General features: G+C 37.6%; 1 protein-coding gene across 3 annotated transcripts in view; it reads right to left on the bottom strand.

The window, feature by feature from the left end:
* LOC145989804 (GRIP and coiled-coil domain-containing protein 1-like) overlaps positions 1 to 17893 on the bottom strand; it is a 78965-nt gene extending 61072 nt beyond the window's left edge. Inside the window, exons 1-2 of one of the 3 annotated variants that reach the window (XM_083125160.1) lie at positions 17377 to 17893; positions 5717 to 5875 (exon numbers count right to left, since the gene is read on the bottom strand). In XM_083125160.1, coding sequence (XP_082981286.1) covers positions 5717 to 5801 — 85 coding nt within the window. In that variant the 5' untranslated portion in view covers positions 5802 to 5875; positions 17377 to 17893. Of the gene's footprint in view, positions 1 to 5716; positions 5876 to 11550; positions 11808 to 17376 lie in introns of those variants that run through there. The other 2 variants (XM_083125158.1, XM_083125159.1) reach the window with 2 other exon arrangements.
* Positions 17894 to 18260: the final 367 nt, after the last annotated feature.

Here is an 18260-nt window from a genome sequence, read left to right as displayed (position 1 = left end):
TTACAAGGATATATAACATGATAGGGTTCCATAAACATGAAAAATCAATGCAAGTGTCCCAAAATCATGGAATGACCCTGTACGATTTCATGTTGGCTGTCTGAATTGTTCCGTGCATAATATGCAACACAGTTTTTGGGAGCAAAAATTTTGGAAAAAAGTGTGCATTATACATGAGTAAATATGGTATTTATTATACACGCTGTATCCATTTCTTGATTGCTTGAAGTCGAAGCTGATCAAATTTTTCTTTTTTCTATCTTAACTTCCTTATCTCCATACCTCGGCAAAATAATTGTGCCTTCTAGACAACATACAGGTAGGCCAGCATACTACGTACCCACACACATCTTACGACAATCTAAGCAAACTGAAAAGGTTGGAGTAAAAGCGTAATCGAATATTCTAAACAGACACTAAATTGTTTCAGGACAAAGTTCCTTCTAAGGTTTGTCATAAGAAAGGAAACTTATACATTTTCCATTGCAAAAAAGAAACCACTATTTTGAAACAAGTGAATCATTTAATTTAATTCTTTGTTGAGTTGGTGCTTTTAAGTCCACTTTACGCACAGTAAGGCTAATCGGGACTGGACATACAGTTTAAAGTGGGATCCAAACCACTGTGCAATGTCCACCAGGTATCAAACCCGGGATTTAATTTAACTCAACTTCCACAAAGTCCACCACAACATGGTACATTAGACTCAATAACCAGAGTGAGTGCACAGGTACTACACATGTGCAGGTTTACGTTGAGAGCTGCTAACTGAGTACTGTCGACCATGATACCAATGATACTCATAAGATAAAGAAAAAAAGCTCCTAAAGCACAAAAAAATGATTAATCATGTGATTACAGGTAGACATTCAGTCAATATTACAGTGTTACCATACGCTACCTTATAAAAGAATATTCAACTCACTTTAGCCAACACTACTTTTCTGTTACAAGACACAAAATATATTGCAAGGAAAAAAATTGCAAAGTTCATGTTACATAAAAATCAAAATAATAAACTAATGCAATTCATAGAAAACAGTAATCATGTTGTATATAAAACATTATCAAGCAATCATGCTGTATATAAAAATGTTCTATTTTAAACCAAAACTTTTTGTCATCCAAATTATATGAAAATATATTCTTTAACTTCCTTAAACTTTGAGCAACAATACAACAAAAAATATCAGTAAAAATTTAATTTAATAGTAAGCCAACCTAATTGATTCACTATCTCCTTTGCATGAAAGAAATTGTAAAATTTCATAAACAAATTATGCTTTCTTAGCATTGTCAAAATTATTGGGGGGGCTCTGATCACTGAAATAAATTAATGAATGACTCCCTCCCTCCCTTTTTTAAGTTTTGGCCTCAGTGTTCGAAATCTCGTAAAAGCCCATGAATTCCTCAAAAATATCAAAATTTTCATTTACAGTTCGAATGCAAAATGTCAATTGTTCACGGATGGATATGTCACAAGTTTCGTCAACCATAATAGCAAAATATTCCCGACTTTTAATATCGGCTACCACGGAGAGCAAAACAGATCTTCCTAATATATCAATGATCTTGTTCTGCCATTTGTAGCCCAAACGTCCCATCCACTCTCCTAGTTCATCCACATCTTAATTTGAAACTCTTTTTAGTAAAAATGTTAACAATACTCATAATTATATACTTAGTATATAGCAATAAGTCATGTGTTTTGCTGTCTCTGGTCATACACCCCCCCCCAAAAAAAAAAGTTGGTGGTTTAGCGGTCTCAGCCACCCAAAGTTGATGGTCTAGAACAGGGGTTTCCAACTGGCGGCCCGCGAAGCCAGTTTGCAAAATACATTAATTTTATGTATTGTTATTAAAATATGTTCTTTTTTTACTGAAGGAACAGTTTCAGAGTATGGACTTCCTCAACTCTTTCGCTGCGGTCGTCGCTTTTATGCACAGCACGCCAGGTGGCTTGCTCCACGGAAGTCGCATTATTGCGAGTTCATACTTCCACTCGCTGCGGGTGTCGCATTTCCAAAGTATGTCGCTTTTAGTAGCCTTCTGACATCTGTTGATAGTATTTTGAACTATTTGAACTTGTAGTTTTGTTTTTATCCGTATGATGTTGCTAATTACGCCTCCGTTTAGAATTCTTTGACATACGAGCGTTGAGTGCTCTGACATGTCAGTTTCAAATGCATGTTTGAATGTAAACAACATGGCTTCGTCAAGTCGTCAACACTTGTCTGATAATGATGTTCCTCAACTGTTATTTGCCCGACTCAGAATCAGAAGGTGAATTAAGTTGTGACGATAATAGCGACAGTTTTTATGAGACTTGAAGTGGTGACAGTGATTGTGTAGTGTCTGATGAAGAATTTGTACTGCCGTCCGTAACATAATGGAGCAGAGTGCAAAACAGCATTGATCTAGGTGCGGGAATTTCAAATTTTTTCAAAATATCATACCACCAGGGACTACAGAATAGTTTGCCAGTGCAAGGAATGATTTTTGTAAGTTCTCTATAACATATTTTGCAATGTAATTTTGTAAAATTATTCTTTCTAAAAAAATGTTTTTTTTTCAAAATTTCAAAATTTTTCAAAATATCATACCACCAGGGACTACAGAGTGGTTTTCCAGTGCAAGGGATGACTTCTGTAAGTTCTCTATAACATATTTTGCAATGTAATTGTGTAAAACTATTGTTTCTAAAAAAATGTTTGTAAAATTAATGTTTCTAAAAAAAATGTTTTTTTTTTCTTTTCAAAATATCATACCACCAGGGACTACAGAATGGTTTTCCAGTGCAAGGAATGACTTTTGTAAGTTCTCTCTCATATATAATGCAATGTAATTGTGAAAACTATTTTCTTATAAAAAAAATATATTTTCAAATTTAATTACGCAGCCAAGGGATATTGTGTGCCAGAGAATTCCGCAGCGAAAGAGTTAAACAACTGGCATTTATAACAGATATCACAGGTCATCTGAACGAACTGAACTTGAAACTGCAGGAAAGAAACCAGCTGGTGTCAGATTTAATGGGAAACACAGATGGGTTTCGTAATAAACTGAAGATTTTCAACGTTACTTTGGAGAGGAATAACCTGGTCCATTCTCCAAGCTGTCGGTGGCTAGCAGATGATGAAGAAACACTGGACATTTTTTTTTAATTCAGTGCAAATATTAAAGAAATAATGGATGAGTTTGACTCCAGATTAAAGATTTTGAGGAACTTAAAGCAGCATCCAGTTATTTAACAATCCTCTTGGCGTTAACATCAAAGAACAAGAAGCTTCTCTCCAACTTGAATTGTGTGATTTGCAAGGCGATGTGTTCCTTCAAACTAGCCAAGAAAAGGGGCCAGAGTTTTTCAAATACCTTTCAAACGAATGCTTTCCAAACCTTCGTAGTTTTGGACAAAGAATGACATGGATGTTCGGCAGCACATACACGTGTGAAAGGGTTTTTTCTTCAATGAAGTTCATCAAGAACCGCTACAGAAGTCGATTGGTAGATTCTTCACTGCTTCACCTTCTGAGACTTTCAAATACAGAAATTGAAGTTCACATTCCAACTTTAATAAAATAAGCAGATCGGCCTCAATTTTCACATTGAACACTTACTATGAAGGATTCTTATTTGTATGGTGTGTTTTTCATTTCTTTCAATTCATCCATAAGTATTGGGTTTTTGTGAAATAAATTGTAATTATACAATTTTCATTTGTGATTCCATTGTTTTTGATGTCTCATTTTAGAAATTTAGGTCATGCGAAAGTAAGTACTACATTCTCAGTTCAGTACTTACAATTTTTGTAATTTTTAATCCCCCCCCCCCCCACCAAATGCGGCCCGCCAATCAACTGCTGGATATAATTTTGTCCCTCGGACCTTTTGAAGTTGGAAACCACAGGTCTAGAACATATCAAATGTGTATTTAAAGTTAAGTTCATGTGGCACAATTCAGAGTAAACTTTACAAGAGAAGCAAAATAATACATTAGATTCTCTTAAGCAAAATTATTTGGGGGCTCTGCCCCACATCGATAACATTGGGGGGCCCAAGCCCCCCCCCCCCAAGCCCCAGGGAGTCGGTTCCTATGTTTCTTAGCATCTACAGCAATTCCTTCACAAAATATAACTAAGATGTTTCATCAACATTTCTCTCTTCGCTTGCGAACAGTTAAATTTCTTAATGTTTGTCAGATTCTGTCTCATTATAGAATTCTGGTCATCTAAGGAAGATAACAAAGCATGTGTATAATGAAGAAATCAATTAATATGAAACTGGACATAAATTTCTTTTGTTTTATTGCAAATTTCGGTAACACTTTACTATACCGGAGACGAATTTCTTCAAATTTACAGGAGAAAGTACTTACGCAAATCATTTTCTGTAGCGTTGTTGATGTTCAGGAATGTAGTTTTGATCCATTTTAATGCGAATGCATGTGGTTCTCTACGAAAATCTATTTCCGACATGCTGTTGCTGCTGCCGCCATTTGCTTTCTGCACGAGAGCACAATACGCACTATTGCTGCTGCTACAACATGACGTGTCAAGGATGCGTCGTGAAGTTGTTGCCGGGTGTGGAAGATGCCGTGGAATTTTAATTCTGATGTTGTCCGTATATGCTAAATTGAACGAAAGGAGTGCTAATGGAACCTAACCTAACAGGTCTAACCTAACCTAGTAGGCATACCTTGTCCCCGTGAAGGTTCGTGGGGCTATCGTATGTAAGAAATAGACATTATTTTTGTTAGAAATCCATTATTTCACCTAAAGAAATGTTCTGCAATGCAGAATAGTACGTTAGCAATGTAAACAATTGCAAAATAAATCATTGATAGGTGTCTCCGGTATAGTATAGTAGTACCCAAATTTCATCATGTTACGTATGCATTTTTCACATGGTTCGATTTCGATTTACGTCTGTTAACACATGCTGCAGAGTTTTAGCGATTACTTACTGTGTTTCCTTGACACTGGTTTTCACTTCCATATACTACTACGTAATTCTTGCCGCCAAAATGTTCAAAGATTTTGTTCAATACATGCTTTTGTAGTAGGTTAGGAGGGTCAGGTTTAGTTCCCTTAGAATTTTAATAATAACCCTAAATGCTTTCATAGTTAGGTTAGGTGGTAGTCCATAAAAAGCATGGGAAATGGGGAGTTTTGTGGAAGGTACCTCTAACATATTATTTTACCCATAAATTGGACTTTTTCAAAATTAAAACTGTGCTGTTTAGTTTCAGAAGGTTCCATATTACTTCTACATTCATTCCCACTACTCTATGATACTTGCTTTCGCTTCTATCAACGGAGAATGAATTGTCCATGGGGAGTGCACATGCTTGCATAAGGTAATTTTGAAGGTTTTTTTCCTAATATAAATAACTTTTTTTTTCGAAATCCAAACAGTGCTCATTACTTTAAGGAAGGTTCAAGTTACGTGTGAAAATGATTGCCAAAATTCTACAGTACTCGATCTTTCTTCTAGGAGAAATTGAAAAAATCATAAAACAATTAGAACTGATACCTGAAACTGGCTTTCTCCAATGTTCTACACTAAAGATCACAAGAATATCTGGATAAACCTAAGACTCAACAAATCCTTATGAAAAATGAATTTGTTTGTTGACAGGATTTGCAATTTTCTAAAGAAAAAAAAATTCACCCCAAATAGCCTCAATACAACAAATTCATTCTATTCAATTAACATACCTCTTAATCTTGATTCATAACGATGAAGCTGGTCTTTTTGCTTGTCAATGACAGAAAGCAATTCCTTGCGATTGCCTTTCTCCATGACTTACAAGAAATCTGGTTTCCAAAAAGGTCAACTGTATTCCACTTGGCCACATCCCATTGTTCAGCAGCTACCTGAAATAAATGAAGTTCTCAGGAAAGTATCTTCAAATGCAGTGAATCAGCTTCTCGTATTTCTTGTAAATACAATCAAATGCACTACCAGTAACAAAAGTGTAGTGATACCCATGTAACCTTGTAATTAAGAGCTTCTAGGTTTAGTCCCTGCTGGAGGCACACTGGACAGTAATTAAGACTTGTCTTCACACCATAGGTGCTGCTAACTTTGACAACAATCACTGTGTCACAATTATGTATCTGACACCATACTTGAATGAACTTCTTAGCAATAACAAAAAAAGCCAGCCTGTGGGTAAAATTTTAGTAACCGCAAAACGTATTTCTTCAATTTTACAGGAGAAAGTACTTACCAAAATGAGTTTCCGTAGACTTTACGAAGGGTGTTTCTTCCCCTCGCATAATTTATTTTGCCGGTAAATCATGTATTTTTCAAGGTTAATGTCTCTCCGATGCACGAAAGCTGTTCCCTTGATGTCCTCCTACTACGTGAACCAAATGTTGCGTGCGTTCGATGATTTAACCCCCTGCCAGAGTTTTCAACCACGTCATTGTTTTGCAAGAACATGACAATTTTGAAGATGACAATTTTAACTATGTTTGCCTAACCTAACCGAACCTAACCTTGCCATGCATGGTTAGTGGGGCTATTTATGAATGGTCCATGGGGCTATCCGTGAATGGTTCGTGGGGTTATCCGTGAATGGTTCGTGGGGTTTTCAAACCCGTAAAAAAATACAAAATCAGTGACACAAGAGTAGGTATTTTTCAGTGAAGAAGGTTGGAAAACCTGCACACCCACTGATCATAGACAACACTAGTCAAGATTTGTCTGCCATATTGTGTGTAACACAACTGAAAAACCAACGAACAATAATTGCTCGATATGTGGAAAATTGGAATTATTGTCGTGAAAAAAACGAAATCCCACCTTCAAGAATCCTTAGCGATGCAAGTACCAATGTGAAAAACAAGAAAATAAAGGAATTTCAGATGTTTGGCAGATACTAAAATTTTAATCGAAATTGAGTTCCTGTGGACTTTTGGAAGTTGGGAATAGTGTTTTTTCCATTTGTGCAACTTATTCGGCCAGTAAATAATGTAATTTTCGACATTAATGTATCTCTGTTGCACGATAGCTTGTGCCACCATTACCATCGACTACGTGAATCAAATGTTCAGTGTGTTCGATTATGTAACCCCCTGTCAGTGTAGCAAAAATGCGGTAGTTTTACAAGATGATGTGTGAGCAGTTTTTTTTTCAATTTAATTTTCTATGTTTGCCTAACCTAACTGAACCTAATCTTCCGTGAATGGTTTGTGAATCAATGTTAGCCAAAAAACCATCTGTGAATAGTTTGTGCAGCATTTTTCGTTTAATAAGTGTTAGTGTAGCAACCATGCGCTAGTTTTACAAGATGACGTGTGAGCGGTTTTTTTTTTCAATTTAATTCTCTATGTTTGCCTAACCTAACCTTCCGTGGATCAATTTTCGTTTAAAAACCTTTTGTGAATAGTTTGTGCGGCATTTTTCGGTTCATAAATTTGGAAAAAAATTACACTTTTTCAGTGAAAAAAACATAATCCCAAGTTGAAAAATGTTCCGCTATGCATATAAGGTAAGTACAATAATTCGGAAATAAACGAGTGAAATGTGTTTTCACTATATCAGACTGTTATCAAAAATTTAATTCTGAAAATTCGCAATTCATAAAACTTGTTTAACATTTTAAAAGTATTGTATATACACAAAAATGGTGTAGGACTGCCATGCAGGAAACCTGGGTTTGATTCCTAGGGTGGGTGATCTAAGGTTGGAATTTTTCCGGCCTTGTCCTCGAATAAAGGAGCTCCAGGGCTCACCCAATCTTAAAAAAAAGGGGTTCCTGGGTGCAACCTTTGGGGTTAAAGGCGGCAGGAACGTAGTGCTGATCACATCACCTCCAAAATGGCCGTGCCCCTAAAATAGTCTCAGCCCACGGAAATAGAATAAATACATGATATATATTATTTAGATAACGCAAATCAACAAGCTGGTACAGAATTGTAGTATAAAGCACATGAGGGTCAAGGGTACCATACAGTGGCATACGCAAAGGGGGGGGGGTATTACAGGGTTTAACCCCCCCCCTTGAACTTGTGAAATATTATGAAAAATGCTGTGGAAAAAAATTAAATGGCCAATTTTTTAGTCAAAAATCTGGAACAATAATATTACTATTACTACTTCTACTACTACTAATAACAATAATAATAATTAGAAAAGCACAGCATTCCAAACACACGCGTCTTTCAGAGTGATGCCTTGAAAGTAAACACGAGTTTATGAGGTTAGGTTAGGGTAACTATGATTTAAAAGAGAAAAAAGTTCTTTTGTATCTCAGTTGCAACAATGTTCAATACACTGGTGTACGCAGGATTTTTTTTTTCAGGAGGGGCTGGAATGGTAAATGTGGATAGCACATGGCTTCATTTTGGAGGGCAGGATGCATAATAAAATATTTCGTATTTTTGGAGCTTTTCAGTCTATTAAAATTGTATTCAAAGACAAAAATGGGAATCGGGATTCACTTTAAAAGAGGTTTTGCATTTACACATTTTGATTTTTTAAAGTTCTTAACAGATTTTTATTTGAAAATTCTGATTTTCTCAAAATTTCAGTAGGGGCTGGAACACCATCGGCCATCCCTCTATGTACGCCAGTGTTCAGCGAACATGTATTTTGTTTTGTGTGAACAATGAGAATTAACTAAATAAAGTTAATGGTACATTGTAAGAGGCTAATGTATAGACAAAGGCTAGGTGGACAAGAATACAGTCACCAGTTCGCCTTCCCATTGTATTGTTTACCGCAGCACGTTTGAATGTCTCTATTTAAAATGTCTCACCTTGTTGACTAGACAATTATTCAAACGACAATAAGCTTAACTATTGTAAAATGTATTGTTGGTAAGAACAGCGACATAATCCAGATGTGAATTATCAGGGACATTTATGCGGGGGAAAAAGTCGGATAAATTCCAACCAATTTCGGGAATCGAATCTGGATCTCCCGCGTGATTGTCACTTGTCAGACTCTCTACCGACCAGATCACCGCAGCTCCTTGGATGAGTCCCATACTTTGATTATTTCAATTTATTTTAATATATTTTCTTGTATTTATGGATCTCCTTCATCCTTGAAATGTCTCACCTCATTGACCAGACAATTATTTCGTAACAAAGAAACAAAAAAATGCTCCCAGGATTTGATAAAAATCGAATGACCAGAAAGTAATTTCGTTCTATTGTTTTCATAAATACCATATTTATGTAGATCTCTACTACTTAATAGGGTAACACTTTACTATACCGGAGACGGATTTCTTCAAATTTACAGGAGAAAGTACTTACGCAAATCATTTTCTGTAGTGTTGTTGATGTTCGGGAATGTAGTTTTGATCCATTTTAATGCAAATGCATGTGGTTTTCTACGAAAATCTATTTCCGATGTGCTATTGCTGCTGCCGCCATGATGTTGTCCGTATATGCTAAATTGAACGAAAGGAGTGCTAATGGAACCTAACCTAACAGGCCTAACTTAACCTAGTAGGCATACCTCGTCCCCGTGATGGTTCGTGGGGCTATCGTGAATTTTTGGGCTAACGTCAATGGTTTTTGGGGCTACCCATGGATGGTTTGTGGGAAATAAGGAACAGTAGTAAGTACTCGTTAATGTAAGGAATAGACATTATTTTCGTTATAAATTCATTATTTGGTACCAGTAGCGTACGCAGGATTTCATCAAGGGGGGTGTTATTTCTAAAACTTTTTTTCCAAATTCACATTACTATTGTTTTATTATACTTTAATTAAATAATAATAATCACAATTAATTAATAATACTTATAATTAATTAATTAGCTGAATTAATACTAATACCACTACTACTACTATTAAGGGTACTACTTTACTATACTGGAGACACCTATCAATGATTTATTTCGCAATTTTTTACATTGCTAACGTACTCTTCTGCATTGCGGAACATTTCTTTAGGTGAAATAATGGGTAACATTATCGTATGGGTAAAACGGATTCCTTCAAATTTCCTTCAAATTTACAGGAGAAAGTACTTACGGAAATCATTTTCTTGAGCGTTTTGGAAGTTCCTGAATGTAGATTTGATCCATTTTAATGTGAATGCGTGTTGTTTTCTGCGAAAATCTCTGTCCGACACGCTGTTTCTGCTCACGCCATTTGCTTTTTGCATGAGAGTGCAATGTTCCGTGTGTTAAGACGATGCAACCCCGTAGCCAGTGTTTCAGCCTCGCCGTGTTTTCACTAGAACCACCTGTCGAGTTCGGAACAAGCCATTTTTCCCGAATGGGTGTCACTTATCGCACAACATTGTAGCAACATTGTGTTCCGACGTCAAAGAAATTTTTCTTTGTATTTATGCTAATGGAACCTAACCTAACAGGCCTAACCTAACCACGTAGGCATTCCTCGTCTGACGTCAATATTCAAGGTTGCAAGAGAGTTGTGCGTAAAGGAAGACCATTAACGAATTGCGAAAGAAAGATGGTTCCGAATTGCTGTGTATGGACAATGAACGTGGTAAATCGCAAGGTTATTTTACAAGTTCTACACGTAAATGCGACGTATTACCATAATTTCAAATAGGGGCACGAAAGTAGATATTTTCCGGTGAACGAGGTTGCACCACTGCATAAATCGACAAAACACTCTCAGAACGCCCCCTAAACCAGTATGCTATCACGGCCATAATGTGTTACAGATTCGAAACAACAAGTAACAGTAAGTACTCGTAAATAGAGAAAATGGTATAATTTAACAATACAGGGAATTTCTCCAATTTGTTTGAATTTTCGGTTACTTACTAATTTGGGTCTCCTAATCACGAATCTGCACTTAAAATTTGGCGCTCACGTATAAATTTGGCGCTTATTTGGGGGCAGGTGAATCCGGCCACTTTCTAACATGCCCTTAACAGGGAGTCTATAGATATAGGCGGGGCCGCGACAGCGGTTGGGGGCGGTAGGTCGATTACCCCAGGGGCGGAGCCCGGAACCGGCGGGAAATTCGGAAATCGAGGGTGTGGAAATAAGAACTTAATTTCGATTATTTTGCTATTTCCACGTGTGAGCGCCAAATTTTGACTGCAGATTCGTGATTAGGGGGCCAAAATTAGTGAGTATGCCGAATTTCAAACAAAATGGAGAAATTCCCTGTATTGTAAAATCGCTCCGAGAAAATAAACATTATCTTAGTTAGAAATGCATTATTTCGCCTTAAGAAATGTTCCGCAACGCGTTAGCAATGTAAAGAAGTCCGAAATATATGATTCGTAGGTGTTTCACCCATACGATAATAGTACTCCATAAATGTATCTGCAGGTCAAATGCCCTCTGCTATCTGTCATAAAGCACACAAGGGTCAAGGGTACCATAAATGTAACTGCAGGTGAAATGAGCCCTCTGCTATCTGTCAAAATGTAATGAAAATTGCAATTCACGACCTGGTGAAAATAGTAGTGACGAAAAAAAACAATAGGGTGGAAAGGCTGCCTCCAGTAAAATCAGCTTGTAAGACAACTGAAACAATGCCGCAAAAGTACATATTAAAATGACAACAGATTATTGCTATTATTATATGAAAGAGATACTCACATTGTTTGATTTATTCCAAAAGCATACGTATTTCTTCACGATGAAAGGAGAAAAGAATGGATACTTAATGTCCAGCAATACTGAAGTGGGGAAAATGGATTTAAAACCTTTTAGATAATGAATGGCAATATCACTATAAGAAACGCTCACTGAATTGCTCAAACAGGTTAGAGAAAAAAATATAGCGTATCACATTTAATCTCTTCGGCAACAAATTTCCGCAAAAGTATTATTTACATGAGTAGGTAATCCCACTGTACAACTACAGCTGACGGTGCAGTGCACGCAAAGACTAATGTTTTGATATCCAAACACCATATACCAATTTCATATACTTTGAAAGTACAGCGCTCGGGAATTTATCTATGACTACTTTCCAGGGTATACGGAATTGATCAGGATGGGAGGTCAAGATTGTACAAATTGTCAATTTGAGAAAATGCAAGGTAAATTCCTCGTAAGGGACAGACGGCTGAAATTTCCTAGTTCATTTAATTTGAATATTCGTACTTATGTATTCTGCATTGAGAAACGTTGCTGAAGGTGGCATTTCACTTATTTCACGGAAATAAGCTCTATTTGCGACATATCGAGTAAGTTTTCTTCGTTTCTTTTTGCCTTCGGTAACACACAAAATGGCGGTCACAGTTTCACTACCGTACTCGGCATGCAGTGTTTCCACCCCACTGCACCCAAAAATACCTACGTAGCCCCACAAACCATTGACGCATAGCACCACGATCCATTTCCGGTAAGGTTAGGTTAGGTAGGGTCACATATAGGTTACAATAAGGTGCGTTGCAAAATGATAAGAACGAATCAAAAAGTAAGTGTGACACGTTTACTAAGTTACAGGTACAGGCACACAGCAAATTACAATGCTCACCCAATGTACAGAAAGAAAACGTGTTGACCAGAAGTCATGTGCAGGCAAGAAGGTAACAAAGCAACAAACCTTAAAAGTGACCATGTTTACTGTTGCAAAATGATAAGAACGGGATCCCAGACCTGCTTTAATAGCCAATACACGAACCATGGCAGTACACCATTTTGAAGACCCGATCACATATGCTGTCCACCAGCGTTTTCAATAGATTAGCATCAAGGGCATCCCATGCAGAAACGATAGCATTCCTCAAGTCATGAACGTTGTTATACTGGGTTCCATTGGCGTACTGAATGACACAGAAGACACCAAAGGTTTTCCATGGGGTTAATGTCAGGGGAAATCGCAGGCCAGTCAATGACATCCATATTCCTGTCCAAACCAGAAGATAGTGGACTCGCAGTGTGTATACTGGCGTTGTCTTGCTGAAAATGCCACTGATCGCCACCAATGCCATTGTCAAATGACAATAGATTGTCCGTTAGGACGTTTTGGTATCCGAGTGCATTCATACGGCCTGTGGGAAAGGCAAGATTCGTTTTCCCACGATAAACAAACCCACCCCACACCATTACAGACTGTCCTCCTAGTTGTCTCTTGGAGAAGATCTTTCCCTCTTTGCGGAGATCATGCCAATAGTATCTCCAGCCATCGGGACTATCCAAATTGAATTTCTTTTCATCGCTGAAAATTACCCGCCGACATTCCTCCTTCTACGCCATGTGCATCTTGGCCCAGGACACGCGACGCTTCTTGTGTTGTGCTGTGAGTCGTGGCTGTCGTTTGGCCTTGCGATATCGGAGACGATTGCTGCGTTTCACAGCCCGTGATAGCGTTGATTGATGCACATGATATGAGGATCACGAGTCAACTGTCTGAGGGACGTTTCACCAGCAACCCGCTTCCTCAGGACGTCACGTTCCTGTCGGGGCGTCAATTTCCGCGACCTTCCCGGTGCTTTCTTCATTCCATACTGTCGTATGTGTGACGCTTATTGCGTAAATAGTCTGTATGGTTTATAAGACCTTTGAAGTTGTCAAAATGTAGGTAAAAACAGATTGTGTTTTGTCTTGTATAAATGGAGTTCATTATAGTTTGTTGAATGGAATTTTGTGATCAATTAAATATTGTTGAATTATGCGTGCATATCATTTATAATCTATTCGACACCTTGTGTAAGATCTGCATGTGTTCCAAATACACAACACATACCAGTCTCCAAGTTTTAGGAAATTGTTCACCACACAGGCGCTGCGACAAATTCAGCGTGCAATCTCATTCGAAGACACTCCCTCTTCCTTATATGCCAATATCTGTCCCTTTTGACGTTCCGACAATCCTGCTCGACGGCCCATTCTGCACCTTCATCAATGCTGTCGTACTCCTCAACAGGGCATGAATACCTCGCAATCTGCACGTTAGCTGCAACAGCGCCCTCTGTAGCCACTGGCAACGACATCTACTGGGGTAACCGCACTCCGTTCTTATCATTTTGCAACGCTCTTTTGACTTCGACCTTGCCTGCTGTTACACGTACGCGTCTCCCTGAACAGTACAACGTTTCTCATAACATGCTTTCCTCTCTCTGTCAGTTTGCATCACTTTCGCTTCCTGTTTTCTTTTTGTCCCCACGATATGTTCAAATTCCATACAGTTCTTATCATTTTGCAACGCACCTTAGTTAAAAATTGGTTTCGAAAAAAATATGTGTAGCCACACACACCATTCTCGCATAGTCCCACGAACCATTGACACATAGTTCCACGAACCATTGACACATAGCCCCACAAACCATTTGCGGAAACGTACCTTCTTCAGTTACAAAAACACATGTTTGAAAACACTGACCGGGATTACGTCATAACACACAGGCTACATTCACCTGGAAGTAAATGGATGCAAGAGCTTTCGTGCATCGGTCACACATTTATATCGAAAAATAGATGATTTACCGTCAAAATTCAATGAACGATGCGAGAAAACACTTCCCCGAATTTCCAGAAGTAAAAAGAAACTGCATTCGGTAAGTAATTTCTCCTGTAAATTTGATGAAATCCGTCTGTCCCTTACGAGAAATTTACCGAATTGGATACTTTTACAGCGTCGGGATATTGCAAATATATCCCGTTCCGAAAATTTTCCAACGTGATAGGGAAATGAAGAATCTTTCCCGTCCCGAAAGCATAGGCGGAGTTCTGGAGGGGCCAGAGGGGGCCTGCCCTCCCCCCCCCCCCAACTTAAAAAAGACAAAGAAAATAACACATGATTAAGTTCAGTTACTACGGTTTTGTCTCGTATGAAGCGATACCGCAAATCTTGACGTTTGGCATGATGGCATGTGCGGTAATTGCGCCGCAATATCGGGACTTAGACGATTTGATTGATATGTACAGTTTGAAGAAAGAAAAACGTAAAATGATTTTGTGTTAAGTCAGCAGTTACTGCTGAGGCATCAAAAGAACTTTTCAATTTAATTTTTCTAAAATTTCTGAAGTTTACTATTGTACCGTAACTGTTTTTAAAATAATACGAGTATTGTATCAATAAAAAAATAATAAAATGCAAAATGCAATAATCGTACTGTTTTGCTTCTTTTAAAACTGACAACCAATATACTAATTAATATTTGTTTACTTAAGCGAGGAAATTTAACATTTTCAAATCTAAAAGGCCTAGAACTCAGTGTTTTTAAGTTGTTGTTTTTTAATTTCCGGGGGAAGGTCTCCGGACCGCTTATAAGCTAGGGGATATTCAACAACCCTCAGGTACATCATATGCTTCTCCCAGAGTCTGCCCCCCCCCCCCCCCCCAAAGCAAAAGCTCAAACTCCACCCACGCCCGAAAGTCGGGATTTAAAAAAATTCTCGTCCCAAACCCGTCCTGACCTGAATGGATAAATAACTAAGATCGTCAATTTCCACTGCCACCCAATTTGTATTTGCTTTTATGTTATTTAGCGTCGCTTTTCTTCCGTTTCGGCTAATCGTGGAGATGAGGATGAACACATTCGAGGTCTCGAACCCAGGAATTTCGGTGCCGAGATCGACCACTGCGCATTTTTTTTTTTTTTTTTTTTTACACTTTATTTAACTATATGTATAATGCAATAGTGAGCCTGTTTATGTACATATTTATGCTCTGAATTTAATACCTTTTTCTGCATACTTTGCATATAGACAGTCCTATTTTTTTTCTAACCTTGTGTAAGATCTTTCGATCACTTATTGAAGTAAATCTTCATCTGGCCAATGGAGGAAAAAGAGGTGCTCGGTAGAGATTGGCGTGTCCAAACAAAAATTGGCGAACAAGTGGAAACGCCTTTCCCCCTATGGTCTAGTATTCGTAAAAAAATAATAATGATAAAAGGACGCCAAAGGTAGGAAAAGATAGCAAAATGAGGGCGGACTTCTAAAAAAAAATATACACCCGCATTCGAAAATCCTGGGCACGCCCTTCTCGGTAGAGTTCAATAGAAATATGCATAGCGCTTATTGGGAAAACAAATACTTTTACATACTATATTGTGGTGATCATAGTAGCAATTCTTCTCTTCTTCATAGTACTTTAAAAGTCTTGAAAAAAGTTTCATTTACTGACAATTATCACCCCCATTATCACCATAAGCGCTGACATTATGGGGCAAAGCACTTTCTGTCCCCCAAATTCCTCAAGAAGTATATACATTATACAAAAAAAATATTGTTGTCAATCCTGCCCTCCCCTCCAATTTTAAATGAAGTTGGCACCCTCTGATTATTATCACACTATCGAAATAAGACATCAACGCTAATGTAGGGAAGCAAGCCTTGCAAGGATCGAAGTTATTTTTCATACAGGGCCTCCCCGATGGTGTGGTGGTATCGTCATCGCCTTGTAATCAATGAGTCCCGGGCTCGATACCCGGTGGATGCACATGGTGGCTCGGATCCCACTTTAAACTATAACTCCAGTGTGCATAAAGTGGAATTACCAACTCAATCAACTTTTTCATACAACATGGAAATAACGCGAAGAAGATGTTTTATTTACGTGTGTGGTTGTTTTAAGATATTTGTTTTTTTTTCTGTATGATTTTGGTACTCCCCACCTTGGAAAACGTGCACTTTGGCTATAGCCATAGAAGTATTAACTGTATTGACTGGATCATGTTTCAAGTTTTAAGTAAACGATGGAAATTGACAGGTTTTATTCATCAACACATGTTCTGACGATTTTCCTTATCTTACTCAGTAAACTAATGTAAATCCAAAAACAGCGAAACTTCTGATAATATAATTTGTGAGCCTTCCTAGTATTGACAATATTAGTAAGAAAAATGTGCAATGAGTCAAGACAATAATATATTTTTTTCTATTGAAGTATTCATACCTAATCACTTACGTCTTGAATTTGTTCAGGTGAGCAATTGGGAGGGCAGATAAATTTTTGGGTGAGCGGTTGCCCAACCTCGCTCACCAGCCACCTTCCCTGATCCAATCTTGAACATCCTATAGATCCATCTCAGCATTCTCATTTTTCCATCATCGCCTTCCACAAAATCAGCAAGTTTTCCAAACAGAATCGTATAGATTCTTCTTTCTCCTATAATGTGTGTCACAAAGATCAACCATCGAAGCCTCCTTGCTGTTCTATAACGTTCTACACTAACTTATTTTTCAGGCAAAATATTTTTTGAGTTATTTGATTTTCAAAATACACTTTTACTGTAAGAGTCCATGTTAATGTTAATGGTCATCAAACAAATATACATATTGATCCATCTAGTTAGTGTGAAGAAAAAGTTAATATCCAACGAAGATATATATATATATGTATTAATTTTGTTTCCTGAATTACCAAAAGAAAAGTAACATTGCAATATATTAAACACATTATAAAAAAATACAGTGTCAAGCGAATTATGTTTTACTAGCTTAGATCGGGATGGAACCCGGACTTACATGTTTGTCTTCTTTTGCATGAGCTTTTCTACATGCTTTTCGAAGATAAGTGCGACAGGCAAGTCCTGCAAGAAATATGATTACTAGAACGAAGACATAACTGAAAACTATACCTAATATTCTTGTCTGTTTAGCTATTAATTTCTTTGGAGGTAAGTTAGACTTGTCACAGCAATATCCATTATTTTGATAGTTGTAACAGCATAAGTCCATGTCATGTTCATGTTCTGGGCAGTGAAAGATAATATTGTGTCCTTCTGAATCAACTCTATGGCACTCGGTAGCTCCAAAAGCACCATAAACATGTGCACAAAACACGACAGTCAATAGCAGGTTTACAGACATGTTGTCTTCGTGTAAGAACACCTCAGGCTCTGAGACATTAACTTGCCAAACGTTGGCAGAAATTAATACAGTGTACTAAAATAAGTTTCTATATTGCGGAAACAATGCAATGTCAAACAGGTTTAATACAAAAACCGTGAAATAGTTGCCGACGTTTTCTCTAAGCACAATTTCTAAACACTCCTACCAGGATTATTTTATAATTCTGTCAACATGATACAGATCTGAAAGTTCATTTGTTGCCTCAAACACGTCACATTTTGTCACATGTCATAAGCAGCTCAAATTAGTTCAAACTGATATCATCAAATTCCAACGTTCCTTGGAAAATATTGAACGAGCCTCTTTCAGTTGATGGCGATTAAATTACATTTATGAAGAGCAAACACCTTTGACAGGCCGGACTTGAGCTCACAACCTTCCGTGACGAGATCGACGGTCCTCTCGTCCACCAAGGCAGCATAAAGATTCTGTGTAACAAAAAATATTTCTATGAGTTTCATTTCTTATTACCTATGTAGCAAACAGATGCAAACGCT

Source organism: Lepisma saccharinum, chromosome 7 (assembly GCF_977018435.1).
Source record: "Lepisma saccharinum chromosome 7, izLepSacc3.1, whole genome shotgun sequence".
In the NCBI taxonomy this organism is placed as follows: domain Eukaryota; kingdom Metazoa; phylum Arthropoda; class Insecta; order Zygentoma; family Lepismatidae; genus Lepisma; species Lepisma saccharinum.
The sequence above is the reverse complement of the archived record's forward strand: the minus strand, read 5'-3'. Positions and strand labels throughout refer to the sequence as shown.